The sequence below is a fragment of the Pristiophorus japonicus genome, chromosome 14 (genome assembly GCF_044704955.1).
Source record: "Pristiophorus japonicus isolate sPriJap1 chromosome 14, sPriJap1.hap1, whole genome shotgun sequence".
NCBI lineage: Eukaryota > Metazoa > Chordata > Chondrichthyes > Pristiophoridae > Pristiophorus > Pristiophorus japonicus.
This window is the reverse complement of record NC_091990.1, coordinates 100,966,062-100,989,951: the sequence shown is the minus strand read 5'-3', so window position 1 is coordinate 100,989,951 and position 23,890 is coordinate 100,966,062. Positions and strand designations below refer to the sequence as shown.

General features: G+C 46.8%; 1 protein-coding gene across 9 annotated transcripts in view; it reads left to right on the top strand.

Annotated features, from left to right (window-relative positions):
- LOC139280002 (kielin/chordin-like protein) overlaps positions 1 to 23,890 on the top strand; it is a 531,474-nt gene that overhangs the window by 453,866 nt on the left and 53,718 nt on the right. For all 9 annotated transcript variants that reach the window (XM_070899412.1, XM_070899417.1, XM_070899413.1 and 6 more), the window contains 10 exons: positions 104 to 186; positions 837 to 927; positions 8,624 to 8,706; positions 10,665 to 10,758; positions 11,607 to 11,689; positions 17,919 to 18,024; positions 18,714 to 19,151; positions 21,016 to 21,098; positions 21,977 to 22,073; positions 22,982 to 23,064. In XM_070899412.1, coding sequence (XP_070755513.1) covers positions 104 to 186; positions 837 to 927; positions 8,624 to 8,706; positions 10,665 to 10,758; positions 11,607 to 11,689; positions 17,919 to 18,024; positions 18,714 to 19,151; positions 21,016 to 21,098; positions 21,977 to 22,073; positions 22,982 to 23,064 — 1,241 coding nt within the window. The remainder of the gene's footprint in view (positions 1 to 103; positions 187 to 836; positions 928 to 8,623; positions 8,707 to 10,664; positions 10,759 to 11,606; positions 11,690 to 17,918; positions 18,025 to 18,713; positions 19,152 to 21,015; positions 21,099 to 21,976; positions 22,074 to 22,981; positions 23,065 to 23,890) is intronic.

Here is a 23,890-nt window from a genome sequence, read left to right as displayed (position 1 = left end):
CGCAGGGGTCATGGAAGGTTATGTACTCACTGACTTCTTTTCCCAATTGGTAGTGCTGGTGTCAGGATTATATCCAGCACTAATATGTTCATTCTTGTTGAAGGTTGTGCCTATGGCGGGGTGAGCTATCAGAATAATGAGACCTTTCCATCGGCTGCGGACTCCTGCCTCACCTGCATCTGTCTGGTGGGTGTGTATGGTTCTTTCGTATTTTAATCCTTGGGCTCAATGACCTTAATGCAGAAATTTTGGGACTTTGATATTATTAGAAGTAACATTGATTACGTCACTTGACATCAGGTCACTTGTGGAAATGGCTTCGATTTGAGTTATTTTACTGTTCTGGCATTATATGACATTGAGATTACAAAATGGATAGGACTGAGCTAGGTGGAACAGGCCTAAGCTCTGCTGTACCTGCGAGCTAAGCTGCCAAGTGTGAGAGTGCAGCTTCTGGCCAAACTGGCAGGGCTTATGATCAAATGGTCACGCTGAGTTGTGGCCACTCACCTGCCTTATCTCCAGGTGAGAAGATTGGCAAAGTCGTGGGAGTTCCAGAAAAGGGATTGAAATGCAGTAGATAAAGGTAAGACTTGTAGGGGATTGAAAACTACGATCAGAGAAACCAGTTCAAGCAGGAATTCAGGCTGAATTAATATTCAGACAAGGCCTATGTCTTTGCCTCCTTTATGTTACTACTGGCTACAGCACATTCCCATTATAAATTTTACTGATTCTATTCTTAATTTTCACTAAATGCTTTCTTTCATCACTGATAATGAGTCAATAGGACTGCAGCACCTCTTAACATTTTACCGTGTCTTTTTCTTCCACAGTCTGGTTCTGCCGCTTGCTCCCCCGTAGAGTGCAAAGCTCGCTGCACCTATCCTTTCCATTCTGAAGGCGAGTGCTGCCCCCTTTGCGTGGGTAAGTGCAGTCATGATATCCCCAACAATTATCCTTTAGTAGCTGAGGACACGTCGACTGTCACCAGACACCAGTGTAGTACTGAATGGCACTGTACTGACCAGCACGATGCCAGGTATATCCCAAGTCTGGCTGAGTTAGTTGACTACCAAGAGTATTAGGGATATTACAATTGGCCTCAGCTTGGAAATCAGCCAAGGTTACGGCACCTGATCACTGTCTACTAACCCTGCTCCCACCCCCACTGGAAAGTACGTGTGTGGACCTTGAGTATGGACAGGAATCAGGCTAAGCTGTGATGTCCTCCTAGAATTGAATATATTTCTAGCATTCACTATCTTGACTATCACATGAAGACAGCCACACGGTGAGGGGCATGAGAGCAGTGATGCTTGTGGAACTGTACCCTATTACTTTTAGGAACGGAGGGGAGAAATTTGACAAAAAAGAGCAGAGCAAAGGGTAAAATATGGAAGAAACGAGGAAGACTTCAACTTTAATTCCTCCCAAAAGGAGAATGCATTTCCCCAATAGGGCTTCAGGACCATGTAGATGATGAGGAGGGTAGACAAGCCTCAGCCCATACACACTGACCCTGATATTGACTGCAAGGCACGTCAGAAGTAGGTGGCGGGGGGCGCAGGAGGTTTGATATCCCGCAAGTAGTTTCAGCGTGTCTGTCTGTGGCATTTTAATGCAGGTGCTTCATTATCATTTAACGTCCGGGTTCAGCAGCAAGCATGGTGTGGACCCACATGACACGATCTCAACTCCAGTATTTAAAGGGACTATCCAAAGATGGCATTTGGAGGAGTTGGAAGGTTTGGCACATAGACAGCATTTTCACAATGGACTCGGGACACACAAAGGCTTTGGACTGCTTTAATGACACCTCCCTCGATGTACTGATGGGGGCAGTGAGGAGTCGGAACGAGATACTCTTCCCGAGCATCAGGAGGAAGAAACCTGCTGCTGCCACAAAGAAGGTGTAGCTGGAGGTCAGGAGCATGGTGCAACGCTCCTGGCATCAGTGCAGGAAGCACTTTAATGGCCTAAGCAGGTCAGGAAAGGTGAGTACAGTGGCACATTCACTTACATTCTGCTGTGCGCATTACTTACTATCACCCCCTTCCCCCACCAGCCTCACTCTGCCTTGTCAAGTCTACTGCATCACATCATTCCTCACACCCACTTACCTTGCGTGCCCACCCATCTTTCTCTTTCGATGCACTTCCTCACACCCCAATCTATCCATCCACCTCTGTCACTCACCCTCATCCTTATGCAATTTCTTGCTTCTCCCCGATAGTCGCCCTCACCAAATGTAAGACATCCATCAGGTCAACACATGCCATTACAGTCACTCGTAGCTTTGTTCTTTCCCCCATTGCAGGAGAAGAGAGTGCAAGACACAATGGCGATGTAGAGAACTGGAGGTAGGCTTCGCAAATCTTACATCTGACGAATGCAGAGGAGAAAACGCTAGAGATCAGTAGAATTTCAGCATCCCTGGCCATCTAAGATGGATAAATGGGGACCTCCCAGATACCTGAGACCACTAAATATCAGCAACTCATTTGTCATGCAACACTCATGTTGATTTAATTTCAGCAGCAAATGAAATATGATCATCTTCAGAATGATGAGTTGCATTATTCTTGCCTTTCCAGGACTGATTCATGTCTTTTCTCTCCACCAGGATCTTTACATATGCAGCCGGAGTCCATGGACCTCGTGAACGATGAATTCTCAGAGGAGATGATTCGTTCTGAGGGTACACCATCACAGGACTCCTACTTACCATGCACCAGTGCAGATAATTGCACTTCAGTAGGACCTCATAGACAGTTGGGATTTCACCTCATGACTCACAGTTCACAAGTGAACAGGAGCAGGTAGTGGTGACAGGGACAGCAGTGGAGAGTCCGCATCAGAGGGTGCCGCCTTTTCTAAGCTTTGCTCAGCTGGACACAGATACTGTACCCCAGGGGTCATTGATGAAATGGATAATCATTGAGAGGCAGCAGAAAGTGTGCAACATGCTGACCGGCCTTCCAAGCACACTGTCCACAATTGCAGATAGGATGGAGGAGTCCACCTCCAGCATAAGTGGCTTAGTGTCGCAGGGCATTGCGGGGTGACTTCTTCTATGGATAGAGTGACCAACTCCGTGAAACATCAGATGTGGCAATCAAATGGGTCCATGCAGGTTTTGACCATGTCTGTGCAGACTATGGATGCTGACATTTCAGGCACCCTAAATATGATGATGGGCACCTTGGCCTTACAACGCGTCACTGATCTGCACCAAGCTGCTTTCCAGCAGAATGGTAGGAGTAAAGTGCGGCTGGCCCATGAGACAGATGATGCTGCAAGGAAACATGGAAGTAGGGACTCTATTCAAAGCGCTCCCACTTCTCAACCGTTGCCCCAGCCTCAGCCAGTACCCAACATGCTGCCTCATATCCCGATGACCGGGTCTGCCCCTGCACAGGTGGGGTGGGGCCCTCACCGGCTCCAAAACCTAGAGGTCATCAACCAAGAGCATCTTAGCAGTCAGAGCAGCTTGCCTATACCTTTGCTCAAGCCAAGTTGCACCACGTAGGAGTGGTAGAAAAAGGAAGAGTAAAGCTTTGTAGTTGCACAAGAATATCCACATGGGTGTATGAGAAAATGTTATGTTAAGTTTCAGTTCTTTAGTAGAATCACACACAATGTATTACTTTGCACCACTTTTCCGTATTGCTCACAACTCGCTTTTTCACTTGCTTATGGATGAAGAGGAAGACATGAATTGACGGGGACAATGGGGTGATGTGCAATGGGGTGGTTGGTTGGTAGCTTGACTGCTGTGTGTTGTTGGGATTGGGAGGGGGGTGCTGAAGGGAAATGAGATATGCTATTGGATGTGCTTGTAACATGGGTCCAGTGCTCTGTAACTAACTGAACCTTACATAAGGGAGTCGCCAGCAGCCCAGGCAGCAATGAGGGTAGCTGGTGCTGTGTTAGGATTGCTATCCCTCCTGCCCCTTGGTATTGTCCTCAGGTGCTTTGTGTTCAGTGCCTTGTTCCTCCTGCCGCTCCAATACTTGCCACAGCACATCATCATTATCCTGTTTAGGGAGAGAGAGAGGTGTGGCGGGCGGGTGGGAGAGAGAGGCAGCGGGCGGGGTGAGAGAGAGAGAGAGAGACACACACTGGAGTGGTGGGGAGAGAGAGAGACACAAGGGTGGGGGGAAGAGAGCGAGACGGGGAGGGAAGAGAGAGAGCGCGAGACAGGGAGTAAAGAGAGAGAAAGCAAGATGGGGGTGAAGAGAGAGAGAGAGACGGTGGGGGAAAGAGAGATGGGACGGGAGAGAGAGAGACGGTGGGGGGGCAGAGAGAGAGAGAGAGATGGGGAGGGAAGAGAGAGAGAAAGACAGGCAGGGGGGCGGGCAAGTGAGAGAAAGATGGGGGGGGTGCAGGGAGTGAGAAAGAGATTGGGGAGGAGAGAGAGAGAGACATGGGGGGAGGGGGAGAGAAACAGGAGGGTGGAGAGAGAGAGAGAGATGTGGGGAAAAGAGAGATTGGAGGGAGGCGGGAGTGAGAGAGAGGGGGGAAGTCGGAGGGGGGATCGGAGGGAACTCAGGGAAGACATATCACATTCTTCCAACACCTTTTACACCCACACCCGATTTCTTGGAAAGCTCAGTGCATGTGTGACAAGGGACATCGTTGGAGTGGATGAAATCTGGAAGTCATGACACTATTCACTTCATACCCAATAAACCTGTTAACTATCCGTGACCCACATATAATGCCCCATCTATGGCGAGGGCTTGGGGGGTAAGGTCAGGAACTTGGGCTGATGGGGTGGGTGGGGATGAACTTGGGGTGGAAGGATGAACTTGGGTTGGGGTCAGGAACTTCGGCTGGGGGAAGGCATGCACTTGGGCTGAGATGGGGTCAGGAATTTCGGCTGGGGGAAGGCATGCACTTGGGCTGAGATAGGGTCAGGAACTTCGGCTGGGGGAAGGCATGCACTTGGGCTGAGATGGGGTCAGGAACTTGGGAGGCTTTCGCTGGGTTGGTGGAGCTCTATCATCTCTGGGTTCTGAAGTCAGAATGGCTCGAATTACACTTTGCAAAGTCACTCTGAACTTGGGCTGGGCGGTTTCAATTACACATTCCAGAGAAACTTCTGGGTATGGCTTATCCTCCAAGGAGACCAATTAGCAATCTGATGGAGAGCCAATCAGAGCATTTTCACAGTGCAAAAAAACTGAATCCATTATTGCCGGCCCTTGCAAACAACCCATCAGTGACCTGCCTTAGGCATTTGTGTGCAGCCGACTGGGAGATCCTGGATATGTTTCCAGCAGAGCCCTGGAAGAATCTGGAGGCAAACAGGTTGAGGGTGTTTGTCACTTTTACAGCAGCTAGTAATACGTTGGAGTAGGTCTTCTAGGAGGCTGCAGATGTCTGCCACCACCTGACGTGACAACCTCAGCCTCTGGAAGCACTGCTCTTCAGAGAGGTGAAGGAAGCTGAGCCTCTGCCTGTACACCCTGTTTCCTGGGTAGTGCCTCCTGCGAGCCCGTCCGTTCTGCTGCTCCCCGCTCTGCTGACCACCTGTAGGTCTCTCTGCAGCAAGTTGTTGCTGCTGCTGATGGTCATCTTGCTCCTCACCCGAAGTCCAATCTGAGGCAACCAAGGCGCCACCCATCCTGATCTTGGTCTCAAAATGTCCACAATGTAAAACTAACCTCTCACCATAAGTACTGTGAACAAACCCTTTCCCAGCAGTTGGTAAGAAGGCAGCTGTAACACTGATTTCTTATTGCATTATTTGCTTGACTTTTAATGAGCCTCGTGATCTTGCTTTGTATTCTCACCTTGGTTTCAGTGGCGAATTTCAGGAAGCCCAGGAAACCCAGAATGCGCCGTTGAATCTGAAAGTACATTGAAATCTTGCTGCAATCCAGCGATTTGCATATTTAAATTGCTTAACCCACCTCTCCCGAGGGGGTTACACACAAACATCCGAACATGTCCGACCTAATCGCGGACGTCGGGTTGGAGCTGGCTTCCGGACACCCTCACATTTTCCATAAACTTAAACTCCCACCCGCACCTCAACGCATGCGCTGCTCCACATTAAAATTCTTTCCACTGTGTCTGGTCACAAGGGGATTGACAAGAGACAACCTGTCATGTATGTATGCTTGGGGTATGTATGCCCAATTTTTGAGGGGCCCGACTATGCCAAAATCAAAAGTTGAAAGTTTCCACTTGTGAATGTGGGCCAGTGCACATTGTCCTTAAACTCCGTGGGTGGAGCCTAAGATATGCGCCAAAAAGATCAGGTTGCCAGCCTAATGAGGGACACACTGCAGACTGAGACTGGAAAGTGAAACATACAACACATTCTGGCCAGCTCACAGCAACCCGCACAAGCACCTTGCACATTGTAGCTATCTAAGGCAGCAGTTTACCAACATGAAAATATTAAAGAGTCTTTTATGCCAAAAGTCTATCCTTATCCTGTAAACTGTATGAATTGGAAAGGCCCCCCTCCTGTCCCCACCCGAGGGTGCCCGGTAACGCTCTTAGCTCGGGCCGAAAGACCTCCCTCCCCTGCCGGTGCCCGGTGTCACTTCTATCCCAGGCCGAAAGGCCTCCCTCCCCCGGAGCCGATGCCGCTCCTAGCCCTGACCGAATGTCCCCCCGCCCCCATCTCTCTCTCCCTGTCTGCTGTCCCGGCCGTGGAACTGGATCTTCTGCGCTGATTCACTTACCTGCACTGATTTTGTTAACCGCCCAAAGGTTTTTCAGAGCAGTCATGTACGCCGTCTTTTTTTAAAAAAAAAAATCGTAGTTGGCCAAACTTGCTTAAATGGCCAGATTTGGCGCGGGTAGCAGGTTACACTCCCAATGGAGGTAAAAAAAATTGTGGCCTAAACAAATCATACCTAAGTGAATTACGCTAGTGCAGAAACTTTGGGGAAACTTGGAGATTTTAATTGCTCCAAAAAAAACGGTGCACGCCAAAAAACTGGCGTAGATAATTGGGAAAAATTTATATATATTTATTTTTTGATCAGGATGTTTTGCATATGCGCCAATTATAATGTCATCAAACAGGATGAGCAACAGTGGGAAGGAGAGATGCACTTGGAGAATCTCTTCCTAGTTTCCATTTCTTCTGTTTCTGTGCAGTGATGTGGCTGTAATTGAAAACTCAGGAGGTGGGGGTTACAAGGTTGAACCCACAACCCACCACCTGATAGCCAGTTGTGTGATGTGGTGTAGCGGAGCTTCAATATACTGAATTAATGCATCGTTGTCTAATTCTGTGGAATGTTTAGAATGTTTTTGTTTAAACAATGATTGGTGATAACACATTCAGGGGAACTGCTTGCTAAGAGTCACTATCCCCAACATATGAAGGGGTGAATTACCAAACATTGGCAAAATGACAGGATTACGGAAGCATTCTGGGGAATGACAGTATCCCCACTGATAATAATTCAGTTGCTCACACCAAAGTAGTCCATGTTTCTTGTTCTGTGGTCCATTGGGTGAAAAGATATTCTGACTGAGAATTGTCACAGCAGGTGTAGGAAAGAGGTCAGAGTTAATTGTCTTTTGATTCTGAAGGACGCGGCTGCTGCTTATGACCAGTCACCCTCACAGCTCTACCCAGAACCTTCTGCTTTCTGTCTCTCCCACTACCCAGAACCTTCTCCTCCTGATGTCTGCCTCCCTCACTACCCAGAACCTTCTCCTGATGTCTGCCTCCCTCACTACCCAGAACCTTCTCCTGATGTCTGTCACTCTCACTACCCAGAACCTTCTCCTGCTGCCTGCCTCCCTCACTACCCAGAACCTTCTCCTAATGTCTGTCACTCTCACTACCCAGAACCTTCTCCTGCTGCCTGCCTCCCTCACTACCCAGAACCTTCTCCTCCTGATGTCTGCCTCCCTCACTACCCAGAACCTTCTCCTAATGTCTGTCACTCTCACTACCCAGAACCTTCTCCTGCTGCCTGCCTCCCTCACTACCCAGAACCTTCTCCTAATGTCTGCCTCCCTCACTACGCAGAACCTTCTCCTGCTGTCTGCCTCCCTCACTACCCAGAACCTTCTCCTGATGTCTGCTTCCCTCACTGCCCAGCATATGCTCCAGGCACATCCTCTTGAGGACCTGGCATGTCCTGAGATTTTTGAAAGTTGGGCCCTATTTTTGTATTTAGAATTACCTAATATGTGATTGAATATGCGAAGTGCGGTATGATGAGTTGGTAAGTGGCTGTGCGCACATGTTCCCTGATTCCACGAGTTCCTGGTCTCCGAGGTATCGCTATGCAGAACTGCTTCCGCAAAGGGAGTGAAGGGAAATTGCACGAGCGTCATCGCCAGCTGAATTTACACACCTCTCCGATTGATGGAGGTCACAGTGCAGGCCACCCATTTCTATCCTCTGTCAGAGCTGCATGAGCGCAAACTCTCGCATAGAGGAACGCTCCCAAACTGAGCGGTGTATCCGTATCAATAGACCTCAGCCTTAAGCCTCAGTGTAGTTTAATGGAGTGCTTTGAATGGAAGGATTGCTTAGTTCATGGTGAACAGTCACTGACACTGAAGTGAGTGTTTAGATACTGGGTTCATCTCTATTGTGGCCGATTTCACCTTTCACATGGTCCTTCCCTTTCAGACTGCAACTATGAAGGGAGGAAGGTCACCAATGGCCAGTCATTTCAGCCTGAAAATCGACCCTGCTACCAGTGCAACTGCCAAGTGAGTTTGGAAATGATCTCTGATTCTTGCTGCAAGATTTAGAAGCAAACTAATGGGAATAAAGGCAGACAAGGTCCTTGGGCCTAATGGCCTGCATCCTAGGGTCTTAAAAGAAGTGGCTGCAGAGATAGTGGATGCATTGGTTGTAATCTTCCAAAATTCCCTGGATTCTGGAGAGGTCCCAGTAGATTGGAAAACCGCAGATGTAACGCCCCTTTTCAAGAAAGGAGGAAGGTAGAAAGCAGGAAACTATAGACCAGTTAGCCTAACATTTGTCATTGGGAAAATGCTGGAATCCATTATTAGGGTAGTAGTAGGACATTTAGAAAATCTTAATACAATCAAGCAGTCAACATGGTTTTATGAAGGGGAAATTGTGTTTGAGAAATTTACTAGAGTTCTTTGAAGATGTAACGAGCAGGGTGGATAAAGGGAAACCAGTAGATGTGGTGTATTTGGATTTCCAGAAGGCATTCGATAAGGTGCCATATAAAAGCATACTGCACAAGAAAAGAGCTCGTGGGGTTGGGGGTAATATATTAGCATGGATAGGGGATTGGCTAACTAACAGAGAGTCAGGATAAATGGATAATTTTCAGGTTGGCAAACAGCGACTAGTGGGTTGCTGCAGGGATCAGTGCTGGGGCCCCAACTATTTACAATCTATATTAATGACTTGGATGAAGAGAGCGAGTGTACTGTAGCCAAATTTGCTGATGATACAAAGATAGGTGGAAAAGCAAGTTGTGAGGAGGATACAAAGAAACTGCAAGGGATATAAGTAAGTTAAGTGAGTGGGTACCAATTTGGCAGATGGAGTATAATGTGGGAAAATATGAGGTTATCTACTTTGGTAGGAAGAATAAAAAAGCAAATTATTATTTAAGTGGAGAGAGACTACAAAATGCTGCGGTACAGAGGGATCTGGGGGACCTCGTACATGACACACACAAAGTTAGCATGTAATTCGGATAGCAAATGGAATGTTGGCCTTTATTGCAAGGAGGATGGAGTATAAATCAGAGAAATCCTGCTATAACTGTACAGGGCATTGGTGAGACCACACCTGGAGTACTGTGTACAGTTTTGGTCTCCTTATTTAAGGAAGGATATACTTGCATTGGAGGCAATACAGAGAAGGTTCACTTGGTTAATTCCTGAGATGAAAGGGTTGTCTTATGAAGAAAGGTTGAGTAGGTTGGGCCTATACTCATTGGAATTTAGAAAAATGAGAGGTGGTCTTATTGAAACATATAAGATTCTGAGGGTGCTTGACAGGGTGGATGCAGAGAGGATTTTTCCCTTCCTGGAGAAATCTAGAAATATGGGGCATAGTTTCAGAATAAGAACTGGAACACATAGTGAGCAGGAGACGACTGCACATCAGATAAGATAGAGACTAAATCATAGTAAGAAAGCTGAATGTTATTGTGAGTTGCATAGTCAGTATTGATGGTTTAGGGGTTGCTTTAATCTGCAGCTGACCTGTGTTGTAGCTGAGTGTTTCACGGGCCAGAGTAGAGACACCTTTGCTATACATCTAACTGGTGCTTATGTTAAACTGGACATAGGTTAAAAATGAGCATTTTGTCCCAAATTAACTACTAGCCCAGTATTGGTGAATGCTGGCTTTAGAAGTTTTATTATTGACAATCCGTATTTAACATTATTTGAATTAAAGCTAGGAGCAGAGTTCAGGTCTTTGCTAATGGAATGTTTTGTGAAATCGTAGGTGCTGTAATGTTTTATTTTGCCATCTCTCTTGCCATTTCTGGGAAATGCTGCTTTATGATTATTCACATTTCTCTGTGTATGTCTCTTTCTCTGACTCGCCATCTGTTTATGTCTCTGTCTGTCTCTCTTTATCATTCTATTTCCCTATCTCCATCACCTCTCTCTGTATCTCGCGCTCTCTCTCCATACCACCCTCTCATTCCCTGTCTGTCTCTCTCGAACAGCTGGGACAAGTAAGCTGTGAAGTTGTGATGTGTGACCCGCCTTCCTGTGACCACCCCCATTCTGTGCCTGGTGAATGCTGCCCGACTTGTTCAGGTAAGATCCGACAGTGTCTGCATTCACTAGCAGGGGAGACAGTATTTGTTCCTGGGATGTGGGAGTCGCTGGTGAGGCCAGCATTTTTTGCTCATCCCTTTTGATGTACATAGGACCCCAAAGGTATTTTAACGACCTACCGACCTACCAACCTACCGAGCAGAGCATCAGTCGCAGATGCTTCACTCAGTAAAACCTGACGAACAAGAAAGTGTGATCTTTACAACTATGTGTAAAACCTACTTTTGTGGGGCCAGGAGGAACAGGAATGCTCCACCGGGTCTAAAAGAACATTTAAGCCACTGTTTCCTTGGGCGCACTTCCTCTTCTGCATTTGCAAATCCACCCCCATCCCTCCCCGACGACTTAGCTGAGTGCTGGTGGATGGTTTGCGGGCTGCCCGATATTCATCGGTCTTAATCCAGTGAGCTGCCTCTGGATGAACATTTCAGACAGGCAGCTCGCTGCATTAATGTTAATGAGGCCAAGCTATTCAGATCATCCTGTCACAGCATCTCCCAGACAACCTGCCCACAAGTTCCAACCACTAACTGCCTAGCAGTTATAATTCCCCCTATAGAATCATCGAATGTTACTGACATACCATCAAGCCTGCCATATTTAAATCTGGTGTGTGACGGATGATAGAATGTATTAAATCTGGTGCTGGACTGGTTAAGCATTTTTTAATCTGTTGTGTTACTGGTTCAATGTATTTTAATCTGGTGCTTGAACATATTATAATCTGCTGTCTGGTACGTGATGTGAGTTTTACATTTTTTTACATCTGGCATGTGATTGACTATTACTGTGTTTTCTAGCCTATGTGTTTATTTTTATTTCCATAGTGTGTCTGTACGAAGGTCAGATTCTGGAAGATGGGGGGTATTACATCTCGGCTGCAGATCCCTGTGTTGTGTGTCTCTGTACGGTAGGTGCGATCCCAGTGGGTGATCAAGTAGATGGAAACAGGCTGTTTCACTTTAACTGTGAGCGCAGAATTCAAAGGCAAAGGCTTAAAAGTCACAAGCTTTAATTGATGCTAAACAATAGAAGGAACTGTATCTCTCCAGAGCAATGGTCCTGTGGAACAAACGCACAGGAAAAGCAGCTGAGGCTGAAGCAGTTAACACTGAAAAAAAAATCTTGTTAAATACCCTGTTGAGAAAGAGATTGATTATGGGGATAGGTATCGACTGAGCAGATCAAATATTCCATTGGGCATGATGGTTCCTACACTACTGACCCGGGTTGAACAGTGGGGATATAATGATCGATGAAGATAATGGAGTTTTGCTTTAAATTTGAGAATCAAGGGTTATTTTCACAGAGCTTTCTCTCGGGAGATTAAATAGGTGAGATAGAGTTCATAATAGGCTAGCATGTATATGGAAGGAGTTGGTTTGGTTGGTGAGTGGCCTCTTCTAATGCCATGATTTCTCACGTTCTTCCACAATGTTGGATTGGAGCTTGGTTAAAGGAGATGCTGAATAGTGAGATGGGCCACCCACAGGTATTGTTTCTTCCTGATGGTGAGCTGTGAGGCACCAACCAAACCTGCTGAGAATTCACCAAACTCAATACTCCAGTGCAACAGTGCTTCAGACCAACTCCCTAAGCTCTGCAGCTCTGATTTGGCCAGGGCCTCTCAAGCATATGACTGAAGAGTGACTCCACGGAGCAATCTCCACTATGGGGCTGATTCATTCTTCGCCTGCGTGAAATAAACCCACCACCAGTGATGTGTACTTATGGCGACAGTTCTCAAAGGCCAGACACAGGCAAGAGGGAGGTGACCATCAGCAAAATAGCGAGAGGGCTCAAATTTAAGAAGCTAAAATTATCCTGACTGCAATTCTGCCACTGAAAAAAAAAGTCGGTCTTGGCAGTTCAAGCTGGGAGGCAGGGAGTTCAGGAAAACATAGTTATAGTTCGATCTTTGCTGTTAGAATTAACCTACTTATAGACAGAAAGTCAGAAAATTATTGCTATTTGTAATAATTATTCACAGCAGTAATCAAATTCGCACTATTAAAAGAAGGTTACCATTGGTTATTACGTCTCAGAGGTAGTTATGTAGGTCAGTTTTGGTTTCAAGGGGCAATTTTGTAAAGACAAAGTTAATTCTAAATTGACTACACTGAATACTTGAGAAAATATGAATATGTTGTGCTTCGGACAGTAGTTTTAAGGGGGTTCCTGTGGGCGCTCCACAGTCACAATACACAAACAGCAAAAAGCAGCACCCCATTGGTTTTTGTAAAAACACATGATCTGGAGTGACCATAAGTGGACTGCCATGATGTTGGTGTTTTCATGTGTTGTAACACATACGGTAACTGCATGTGCCAGTTCTCGAACGGTAATATCGTGTTTATGTTATTGGACTAGTAATTCAGAGGCCTGGACTAATGATCCAGAGACCTGAGTTCAAATCCCACCACGGTAGCTGGGGAATTTAAATTCAGTTAATTAAATTAATCTGGAATAAAAAGCTCCCGTCAGTAATGGTGACCTTAAAACTATTGGTTTGTCATAAAAGCTCATCTGGTTCACTAATATCCTTTAGGGAAGGAAATCTGCCGTCCTTACTTGGTCGGGCCTATATGTGACTCCAGACCCACAGCAATGTGGTTGACTCTGGCCCAGCAAGCCACTCAGTTGCAACAAACTGCTACAAAGAAGACTGCAGTGGTTCTCAAGGGCAATTACGGATGGGCAATAAATGTTGGCGATGCCCACATCCTGTGAACCAATTTTTACAAAACATAGTAACTGGTATAAACTCTACCGAAACTCAGCCGAGGATGCCAATTTTAATCAAATAAGTTTCCTTTGGGATGCTACTCTTCTTTGTCATTTCCATCGAAGAGAGCATGTCAAAATGCCACGTGTCTCCCCCACAGCTCCAAAGGCTGTGATTTGATCTTTCTGTGTACCTCGGGACTATAAGCTTTGACTTCAAATTCAGAAGATCAGGAATCCCCCTTGGAAAAAGTAAACACCGCACAGGCCAGAAGTTCGTAGGTCAGGTGCTAAGGGCCGGATTTTCATTTGCACCCCATTTAGTTCCTCTGCGGGTCGCAAAAATGATTTTTTGGGGCATGAAACGAGGTGCACAAAATTCTGCGCCCAGGCGGAATTTTCGCCAATGGTTTTGCGGTGGCGAAAATTCCGCCTGGAATGTTTTGAGCGTTTGGATAACGTAAATCATCGTGCATCGCTGCGTGTGCCCCAGGCAGAACTTTCAAGCATTTAGCCTGATTTAGCACCCACCCGAGAATCCTCCAAGAAAAACCAGTTGGACCCCGGGAACACCAGGCACTAACGGCACCATCTTGAACACGGAGCAGAAAGTTGGAGTTGTGATTAACAGAATTGGGAGAATAACGCTGCGTTACTGCATACTTTTGATTGTGAAGTTTATATGAATTCTTAGTTTGTTTTAAAGGACATTTGAGGACATTTTAAAAGATGGGGGCCATGCTATGTCGGGAGCTAGTAAACCTGGCTGCTATATATGGCTGCGAGCTTAAAGAAGGCTTATTGATGATCATTTGCAACTTAATTGAAGAGATCACAGACATATGGGGAGTTTACAGGGAACATCACTCATACCTCCAGCTCTCTGAGACACAATGTGTTAGAAGACTGCGCTTCCAAAATGTGGTGGTCACAGAGATATGCCAGCTCCTACAGGCAGACCTAAAGCCTATTGCGGCACTGCCCTTAGGTGAAGGTGACTGTGGAACTTGCCTTCTATGCCTCCGACTCCTTTCAGGCATCTGCAGGGGACATAGGCTCCATCTCGCAGCACGCTACGCATTGTTGCATTCGCCAGGTGACTAATGCACTGTATGCACGTAGAATGGACTTCATAAACTTCCCAATTACCAAGGAGACCCAGAATGAGAGGGTTGTAGGTTTTGGACGATATGCTGGCTTCCCCAAGGTCTAGTGTGACCTTGACTATACACACCTCGCCCTGGGAACACCTTTACAGAATGCTGAGGTTTTCCAAAACCGAAAGGGATTCCACTCCATGAACGTAAAGGATCATCTGCGACCATACTCAGCACATCATGGCAGTCAATGCCCAATATCCAGGGAGCATCCATGATGCTTTCATCTTGCGTGAGAGCACTGTCTCAGGCATGTTCCAGTGTCAACCACAGGGCCAGAGCTGGATGCTGTGGGACAAAGGTTACGGCCTCGCCACCTGGTTCATGACCCCCCTCCGGAACCCTCAGACAGAAGCTGAGCATCGCTATAATGAGAGCCATGCAGCCACACACAAGCAGCACTTCCAATGCCCGGACCACTCTGAAGGCTGCCTACAGTATTCCCCTCAGCAGCTTGAGTTCATTGTGGTGTGCTGCATACTGCACAACTTAGCCATCATGAGGGGACAGGAATTGCCAATGGGGATTGCAGGACCACCTCAGGAGAGAGGGGAGGGGGAGGAGGAGGAGGAAGATGAGGAAGAGCAGCCTGGCAAGGAACTCATGCCACCACCACCCTCACCACAACCACAGGGGAGGCATCCTGAATATTTCGCCGCTGCAAAAGCCTTATGTCGGCAGTTCATCATTGAAGAGTGAACGACACGTTTGACCGTTGCCTGGCCACTCTATCTCACCATGTTGACTATTTCCCCCTCTTATTCTGCAAATGAGACACTACACAGGAATTGTTAAGGTGAACAAAATAACTTACTAAACATTGTAACATTGTAAACTTTGTAATGTAACCTTCATTGTGAAACTTTAATAAAGTAACATAAAATAATTAGCTGCATCCAGCAGTGTGATCATTCATCAACATTATCAACAACATAATCCAGAACATCATAACAGTGTGATATTAAACATACGATGCATCCAGCATCAACAACATAATGCAGTAACCCCTGCCCCACTATTTTTTACCACTGGCTTTTGCCCCCCTTCCCCTTATCACCCTCCCTACTTGCTGCCCCTAACCAAGATGATGTGCAGCAAAGTTGCCAGAGCGCTGCTGTGTTGGGGGGAGTGACAATGGAGACGCAGCCTGGGGACACACTGGACCAGCTCGTGGCGTGGAAGGCCCGGCTTCTGACTGGCAAGCCTCTTCATCGGCGTCGCCAGTCACAGGTGGTTGGGGTTTGGGTGTGCCAGTGGGGAACTCAGAGTATGGCGGAAGAATTTATGGACTACATTACCTGCCCAAGCTGAAGTAGAGCTTGTGCCTGTGATGCGCAGGTATCACGGTTCGCACTGACAATCTGCCTCCATAATGGTCGCTTTGGGACTGTCGATGCTCGCGGGAATCCTACCCAAGACATCAAGGAGCTGATGACTGACCTGTATGCTCTCCCTGGACATTTCCACCATGTCCAGTTCCACGTTTGCCTGTCTGTCAGCAGACTGACTTTGCTGACTCACCCTCCGGAGAGATGGCATACGGGATTCGACCCCAGAACTGCATTGCTGCACGTCACTAGTCCCAGGAGCCTCAGAATTGTCAAACCCTGAGAACGTCACGTCGCCCTCAGAGGAGCTAAGTGCCGGTGGTGAAACAGGGTGGATTGAAGCTGCGCTGCAGTCGGCTGATTGGTGACCTTCTCCTTCTCCTCTTCCTCCTCCTCCTCCCCCTCCAGACGATGGCCTGACGTGGAGGGTTCATGAGAGGGATGCGGCGCCTATGACTGGTCAACTGGAAGTAGAAAGCAACAGACGAGTGGTGAGCAGTAGGCGAAGGGGCAGGGTGACCTGAGGAAGATTGCATAGTACGGGCTCATTTGAAGGACCAGCGCTACTCCATTATATCTAGTCCAGAGACACTGCATCACATTACCCCAACTCAGCCCAGGGATTGTGCAGGACATTGACCCAACCCTAGTCCAGAGACACTGATCACATTGCCCCAACCCAGGCCAGGGAGTGTGCAGGACTTACCCTCCGTTTCCGAGCGGGGTTCGGTGCCCCTAGTGGCAGCTGCCCAACCTGAGACACTGATGAGGCCTGCCACTCTCTCCTCGATGTCGGTGAGTGGCAGGGTCTGAGGCGGACCGCTGCCTGTCCGCACCTGCTCCCAGCAATTGTGTGACTTCTTGGCCTGCAAAGATGAAAATCGGAATGGTTACAAGAGGGTCCATCTGCTCTTGTGGCACAGATAGCCACCAAAGCACTTATACCATACTGTCTGAATGTAATACAGTCTTCTGTTTAATGGCCTTGGAAGTTGCACATGGTTCATCAGGAGGACATCGAAGTGTGGAGCCATCTTATGAGATCTCTGAAAGTAATCTTAATAATGTGTAGAGATCATTCATGGCAAATAGGGTGCCAAACTAAGCCTACCTATGTGTCATGCATTTTAGGAGGCAACCCACAGAGTGCTGCCAGCAACATTATGAGAACAAATAGTGTGTCAGATTTATAATTGAAGTAATGAAGGAGTGCATGAATTAAAATTGTACTCACTCTAATGACCCTTGAAAGATCATTAAACTTTTTTTGGCACTGTGTGCCACTCCAGACCACAGTGTCTGAAGCAGAGACTTACTCAGCGATTTCCCTCCAAATCCTTTAAAAATAGATGGCAGAGATCTAGATCCACCCCTACGTTGCAACTCCTGCCATCTTCTCTCCACAGTCCCCACTAGAGCTTCATTAGCCTCGTGGCTGAATCGCCTGACACGCTGACTAGATTTGTTGTCCTCCATCATCAAAATCCAAATGCAAAATGGCTGATTCAGCCCCGGGTGTAATGCGCATGAGGTGCAGCCACGCTCTGCATTAGTGTTTACGACCGGACAGCAGACCAGAAGCGCGGGAAGAAAAATAAATAAATAAATACATTTTGCGCATGCGCAGAACGACCGTTTTTTTAAGCGTTGGAACTTTCGGCTCCAGCACACAAATTGTCAGAGTTAACGCTAACACTCCTTGTGAACTTTCATTTGGCAAAAATTGCTCGCTCTGGCGCTAATGTTAACCCAGCACTAAATTTTTGAATCCACCGTGAATTGCGCCCGGAAACGGGCAAAAATGCAAAAAGCCGAAAATCCAGCCCAATGTCTTAACTTCATGTCCAAAATTAGCTCTCTGCTCAATGTTCTTCCTATTTGCACTGAGATAGTTTTACAATAATGTTGCTCTCTGCTTCTCTCACCTCAGGAAGGCAATGTGGAGTGTGACTGGAAAGGAGACAGCTGCACAGAGTTAGAGTGTGAACAACCTCTGCTTCATGTCCCTGGCACCTGCTGCCCCATGTGCCCTGACCGTAAGTACTGTAATCACTGAAACTGTCTCTGAAGATCATTAGCTTCTCCAACAGCTAATCTAATGGAACTTTCTCAATGGGAACACAAGAAACTTAAAAAGTCAGATTACATCCAGAAAAATCCATTTAACCCTTTGATTACATTCCAGTGGGTAACTGATTCTTGAGCATTGAATGAGATGGAACCTTACAGGGGCACCTGAGATACTAAGTGTAATTGGAACCATAAATCCTGAGCATCATTTCAAGGTCGGTCACAACTGTCGGGTAAAGGGTTATAGGGTCGGGAACTCCCTTGATCTGCTCCAGCTCCAGTGGTGATACTTGTTTCCATGCACAAACGCAATTTTCATTGGACTTCCAACAAAGTAACAGTGGTGAAATGGGAACAGTCTGGTGGAAGTTCCCGGCCTATGTATAAACTGCAACTTCAGGACTAATGTCAGGAAGCACTTATTTAAACAAAGAATGATTAGTCCTCCTCTTCTTAGGGTAATGCAGACCAAAAACTCTGGAATCATTCAAGTCGCAGTTTGATGCTGTGACAGGTTGAAACCGTAGTTTCGTATGGAAGGATGAAATAGATGGGCCAAATAAATTCACTCGTCTGATATCTTTGTGATGTCTATAACAATAGTTTAATTCTTGGTCTCTGGTCTTGTTTACTAAATTTTCCTTTTATGTTTCAGTGTCAGTGGCTTCACGTCCCACTGAGAGCTCAGCACTGTACCCTCCTATCACAGACAACGCGATCCCCGAGAAACCTGCACCTACGCGATTCTCCCGAAGCCCTAGGAGGGCAACAGCTCAACTGCCAACCTCTGACCCAGAGGTCAGGGTAACATCCTTGGCTCCTTCAGCCAGGCCAGCAACCAGGAAATACAACCTGTATAGAATTGTACCCTGGAGTGTCAGGAGCAAGTTGGCACAGGGATTAAATGCTTCACCTGAGAGTCAAAGGATTGTCCCAACAGAACAAGCAATAGCTGGACATCCTGCAGAAATGGACACCAGTGCACCCCAGGGCATCTCCGAATCACAAGCTGTGCTTCCTCCACCAGCAACAGCCAAAGCTACTTCACTAGACACTGGGAATATCGAAGACAAGGTTGTCCAGGAAGACTTGAGTAAGTGCACGGGCAAAAGGAAAATTTCCAGGATAAGTGGTACATGGACAATGAGGAACTGAGTGACATTAGGCCACCTCACACGCGCAGTAAGCAGAAGGGGGTCAGAAGTGATTGTGAGTGTTAATTTGCTGCAAAATATGTGTCTGTAAAATAGAGTCAGACTGCTAGTGGACAAGAACAAAAATTTTCAATGTTTTAAACACTGCACTTGCATATTTCTGATGATATACGTTGAACTGGTGATGGAATCATAGTATTAATAATTGCATTGGACTGACACCTGGATACAGTAAGCAGGCTGTTTATAGGCTAGTCTTTCCCCATTCATTTATAAGCAAGTTCCCTGTCCCCAGAGTTCTCGCACAGATCATTGTGGATGGCAATCCAGCAGCTTGAAACATAGAAACATAGAAAATATGTGCAGGATTAAGTCATTCGGCCCTTCGAGCCTGCACCGCCATTCAACAAGATCATGGCTGATCACCCACCCCAGCACCACGCCCCCTCCCTACCCCCGACCCCCCCAGCCGCAAGGATCACATCCAACTCCCTCCCGAACACATCCAATGAACTGGCATCAACAACTCTCCGTGGCAGGGAACCCCACAGGCCAACAACTCCCTGAGTGAAGAAGTCTCTCCCAATCCCAGCCCCAAACAGCCCACCCCCCCATCCCAATACCGTGCTCCCCCCCCCCCAGGCTCCGGACCCTCCCAACACTGGGAACATTCCCCCCGCACCTAACCCGCCCCGTCCCGTCAGAATTCTTCCCAAATGCCGAACACCCCCGGATGTTGAGCTCCCAGCCCCGGCCACCCCGGAGCGACGCCAACCACACCACATCCACCAACCGCCATCTGCGCAGTCAACCCTTCCATCCCACTCCGAACACTCCCCGCACCGAGGCACAGAGCCCCCAGACCCACCCCTCCAACACACTTCGCCCCCCCCCCCCCAGACCTCCGCTGTAATGTGGCCCCTCCCGTCTCCCACCCTGGGTTTCTCCGCCCCCCACTTCCACCACTCTCCCCTCCATCCCTTGCCCCCGTCTTCCCTCTGCCTCCCCACACAGGCTCCCATCTTGGGGGCGGTAACCTTGGGGGGCCGGGAATTTTAGCCCCCAGCGTGGAAGTCCTTCTCCCACCGCAGAATTGGCCTTACTACCCCTCAATGGAAGCGGAGTGCAATTTCCCACACTCCACTTCCTTTGGGGGCAGTTACCGGGACACAACTGGATGCTCCTGTGACAGTTTGAACTGGTGCTCTCCACTCTCCCGTCCTGTGACAGTTTGAACTGGTGCTCTCCACTCTCTCACCTGTGACATTTTGAACTGGTGCACTCCACTCTCTCACCTGTGACATTTTGAGCAGAACACGCACTGCTACCATCTCAGCACAGTAAGCATCGTGACAAAGGGGAGAACAAAATGAGAAACCAGAAGTGATCAATTATTTTTAAAAATCATACAATAAAAGCACAATTGCCATGAAGATACAAAATTGGCTAAACAATGCACTCCCTCAGAAATATCTGAATGGGTCACTCCCTGAGAGATGCAGGCACTGTATTAATGGTACTCTCCCTTAGGGAAACAGGCACTGTCTGAACACTGTCCACATTATATTCTCTCTCAGAATTACATCTGCACCTTGGCTCCATGGTCCCTCATTCTCTTGATACCATGTCCCTGTCCCTGCACTCCTTGGTGTTGTGACCTCTTTAGTCTTTGGCACGCTAAATCCTCTGCTTCTTGACACTGTGTCCTTGATAGCACTTCCTACATGCCCCTTGATGTGATATGTTAAATATTTACTGCCTTAGGATTTGCTAGTTCTAATTTTCTGTTATTTGTTTCTTCAGGCTGTGCAGATGAAGATGGCGTGATGTTCAGCCATGGGCAGATTGTTCCTACTGGAGATCCCTGTACCAGGTGCCTGTGTTTGGTCAGTAACAAGGTTTAAAGTACACTTACATTTAGCATATGTGGAGAGTAACATAGTGTGCCATTAATTTGGCCCAAAAGTAATGGCAGCTTTTATAGAACCCTGTAAATCACATTATTGTGACCCGAACTGTTGGGTGCATGGTGCTAATTCCTGCCGATCTTTAGTTTCTCCCCCTCCCTTTTTCCCTGGATCTTACCTCGGCTGACAGAGTATGCAGGCAACAATGTCCTACCAGGACTCTGCCAAAACTGCTTCAACCAATCATGCTGAAATACATAGAACACCAGTGACTTGGTCACTGGCTGATGTTGATTCCTTCACCATCACTGCCAAAAACAGATTAATTGGTCATTCTTCTCACTTGCTGTTTGCCTATATGACAACAGTGAATGGGCTTCAAAATTAATTCATTGGTTTTGAAACACTTTGAGTAATCCTGAGGATGTGCTGAGGCACTTTATAAGTACAAGTTCATTTTTCTTTTCACTGATTCTTCCCTCTCTCGTGTGTCGAAGCAACAGTGTCTGTGCCCTCCTCCAAAGCGGGAACCAGTGCATGACCAAGACACTGCTGTGGAGACGTGGGATGAAGATGTGACCTTTTCTAACCAGCAGGCCGCAGCTGCCAACACTGGGTAACCATACCTCCTCCAAAAACATGCTTGTAATGGGAAACAAGTACAGAAATGAATGGAAAAAAGAGGGAAATGACATCCCCAATAGGATAACAGAAATTCCTGGAAGGATTTAAACAGATGTTCCAGAAGCCATCTACAAAACTTTGACAAAACTCTGTCAGTAGAGACAGAAAGAATGATAACGATCTATCAACAGAGACTTTAACCTAATGATTTGCTTTTGAACGTTCTTGTACAGGACACAGCGATAAGCTGCACTCTCATCAGCTGCTTGACCCAGGGAGAATGTACTAATCCAGTGAAAGAGGATGGACAGTGCTGCCCCCTCTGTCAAGGTAAGAATCGTTAACCAAGACCATTTTGGAAAGGCACGCTTTGATGGCAAGAAGTAGTGGGTGGTATTCGTAACTGCTTGTACGGTGAGGGCTTGGACCCAGTTCATCGCAGTTGCACCTCAATGATCCACGCTTCGGCAGTAATGAGAAAGCACCACTGTGACAAGAGAAGAAGGTATCTATTCGTGGACAAGTTGAAACTTGTGATCCAGCAGATGTAACTGCAGGAGCTGTATTGTCAAGGGAGGCTGTGTGCACAGTGGATAAGTAGACATTCTTTTTACATCCAAGACCTATATTTAAACTTGGACTAATTCAATGAAAGTCTCCTCAGCGCTCTTGTGCCTCTCAGCTGGAGAAGTCACACGTGTAATGACCAATGCCTCTGGCAACAGTGTTGTTGCTGCTGCAAACAGTTTTCTCCAGGGCCCTATCCAAGTACGTAAAAAATTCCCCTACGAGTGGAAAATACTTTCATAACACAGGATTGAGAATGTTTGCAGCCTGTAACTTAAAAAAATAACATTTTTATTTTGTGAATTACATTTTTTTTATAATTTTAAAGCAACTTTTAAAGCTTTTTTGAGGTACTTTTCTGGAGAATAGTCAATAGTGGCTTCAATAGAAAATTCCAGGACTGATGCATATTTCGAGGTTTGCTGACACCAAACTAACCAATGTGTTGTCAAGTAAGAAGTGGCAGTAACGATTGCCTCATTTTTCCCTGTCTAGATACAAATCACTGTACAAAACAACTGACTTCACTTGCACAGTTCTCTGGGTTAAAATGGACCCTGCCCATGGCTCAGCTTCTGCAAATCTCGCTCATTCAGGGAGAAGTTGTGATCATTTTCTCAGTAACACTTTAGGGGGTTATTAAATGTTTGCATTCCATTTATTCTTCATAGGCTGCATGTTTAATGGCGTGAACTACACTGACAGATCTCTGTTCATTCCACACGATAACCCGTGTCTTCAGTGCCGCTGCTCGGTGAGTAGACTTTCTATGGGAAACAGAGTTTGAAAATAGTCAAATACAGAGGTGTTCACGCATTAATTTCCAATTAAAGTAATGTTACCAACACAATGGAGAGATTTCCTTGTTTTCACCCTGGAGCAGACTGTCATCAGGCCTCTCCATCAAGTAATGCCCCCCCCGCCCCTCCCCCGCCATGAACATAACAAACATGACTAATCTGCTTTAAAGATACTTGTCCTTTTTGCTGCTCCAAGTTTTGCTTCACTAAGGGTTCAGTACAGTGGGAGCGAATAGGATTCTAAAGAATTGGAGTGAATGGGAAGGGGGGTTTGGCCCATTGGGATTCTGTACAATGGGAGTGAGTGGAAGGGGTTTGATTAATTGGGATTGCTGGAAATGCATTGGGTTTACAGTAGATATCCTTTTATGTTCAGCATCACTGGCCACTCCCGTAACCAGATCTCATTGTCCCCATTGATCTATGGTGTGACCTGGGATTGTAACAACAGACCCTTTATATATAGCTGGATACTGTGATCTCGCATGTGTTGCCATGCCCATTCTCCTATGGAAGACAGGCTGAATAGTATCTAATGAGATCAATCCTATTGTAAACCAACATGCTTATGTATGTCTAGCAGTGAACCCCTTGTAAACTGAACCTGACCTTACTGCAGCAACATACAATAAATTAAGTGCGTCTTAGGCAGAATAGGTAAAAGTCCCAAATGTTACAGGGGTTGAGAGCAGACCATGGTGCTGATCTTCGAGTATTTATTTTCTTCTTGGCCAATTTTCTCATATATTCTTCTGAAGGTGCTGACTCTTGCTTGGGTAC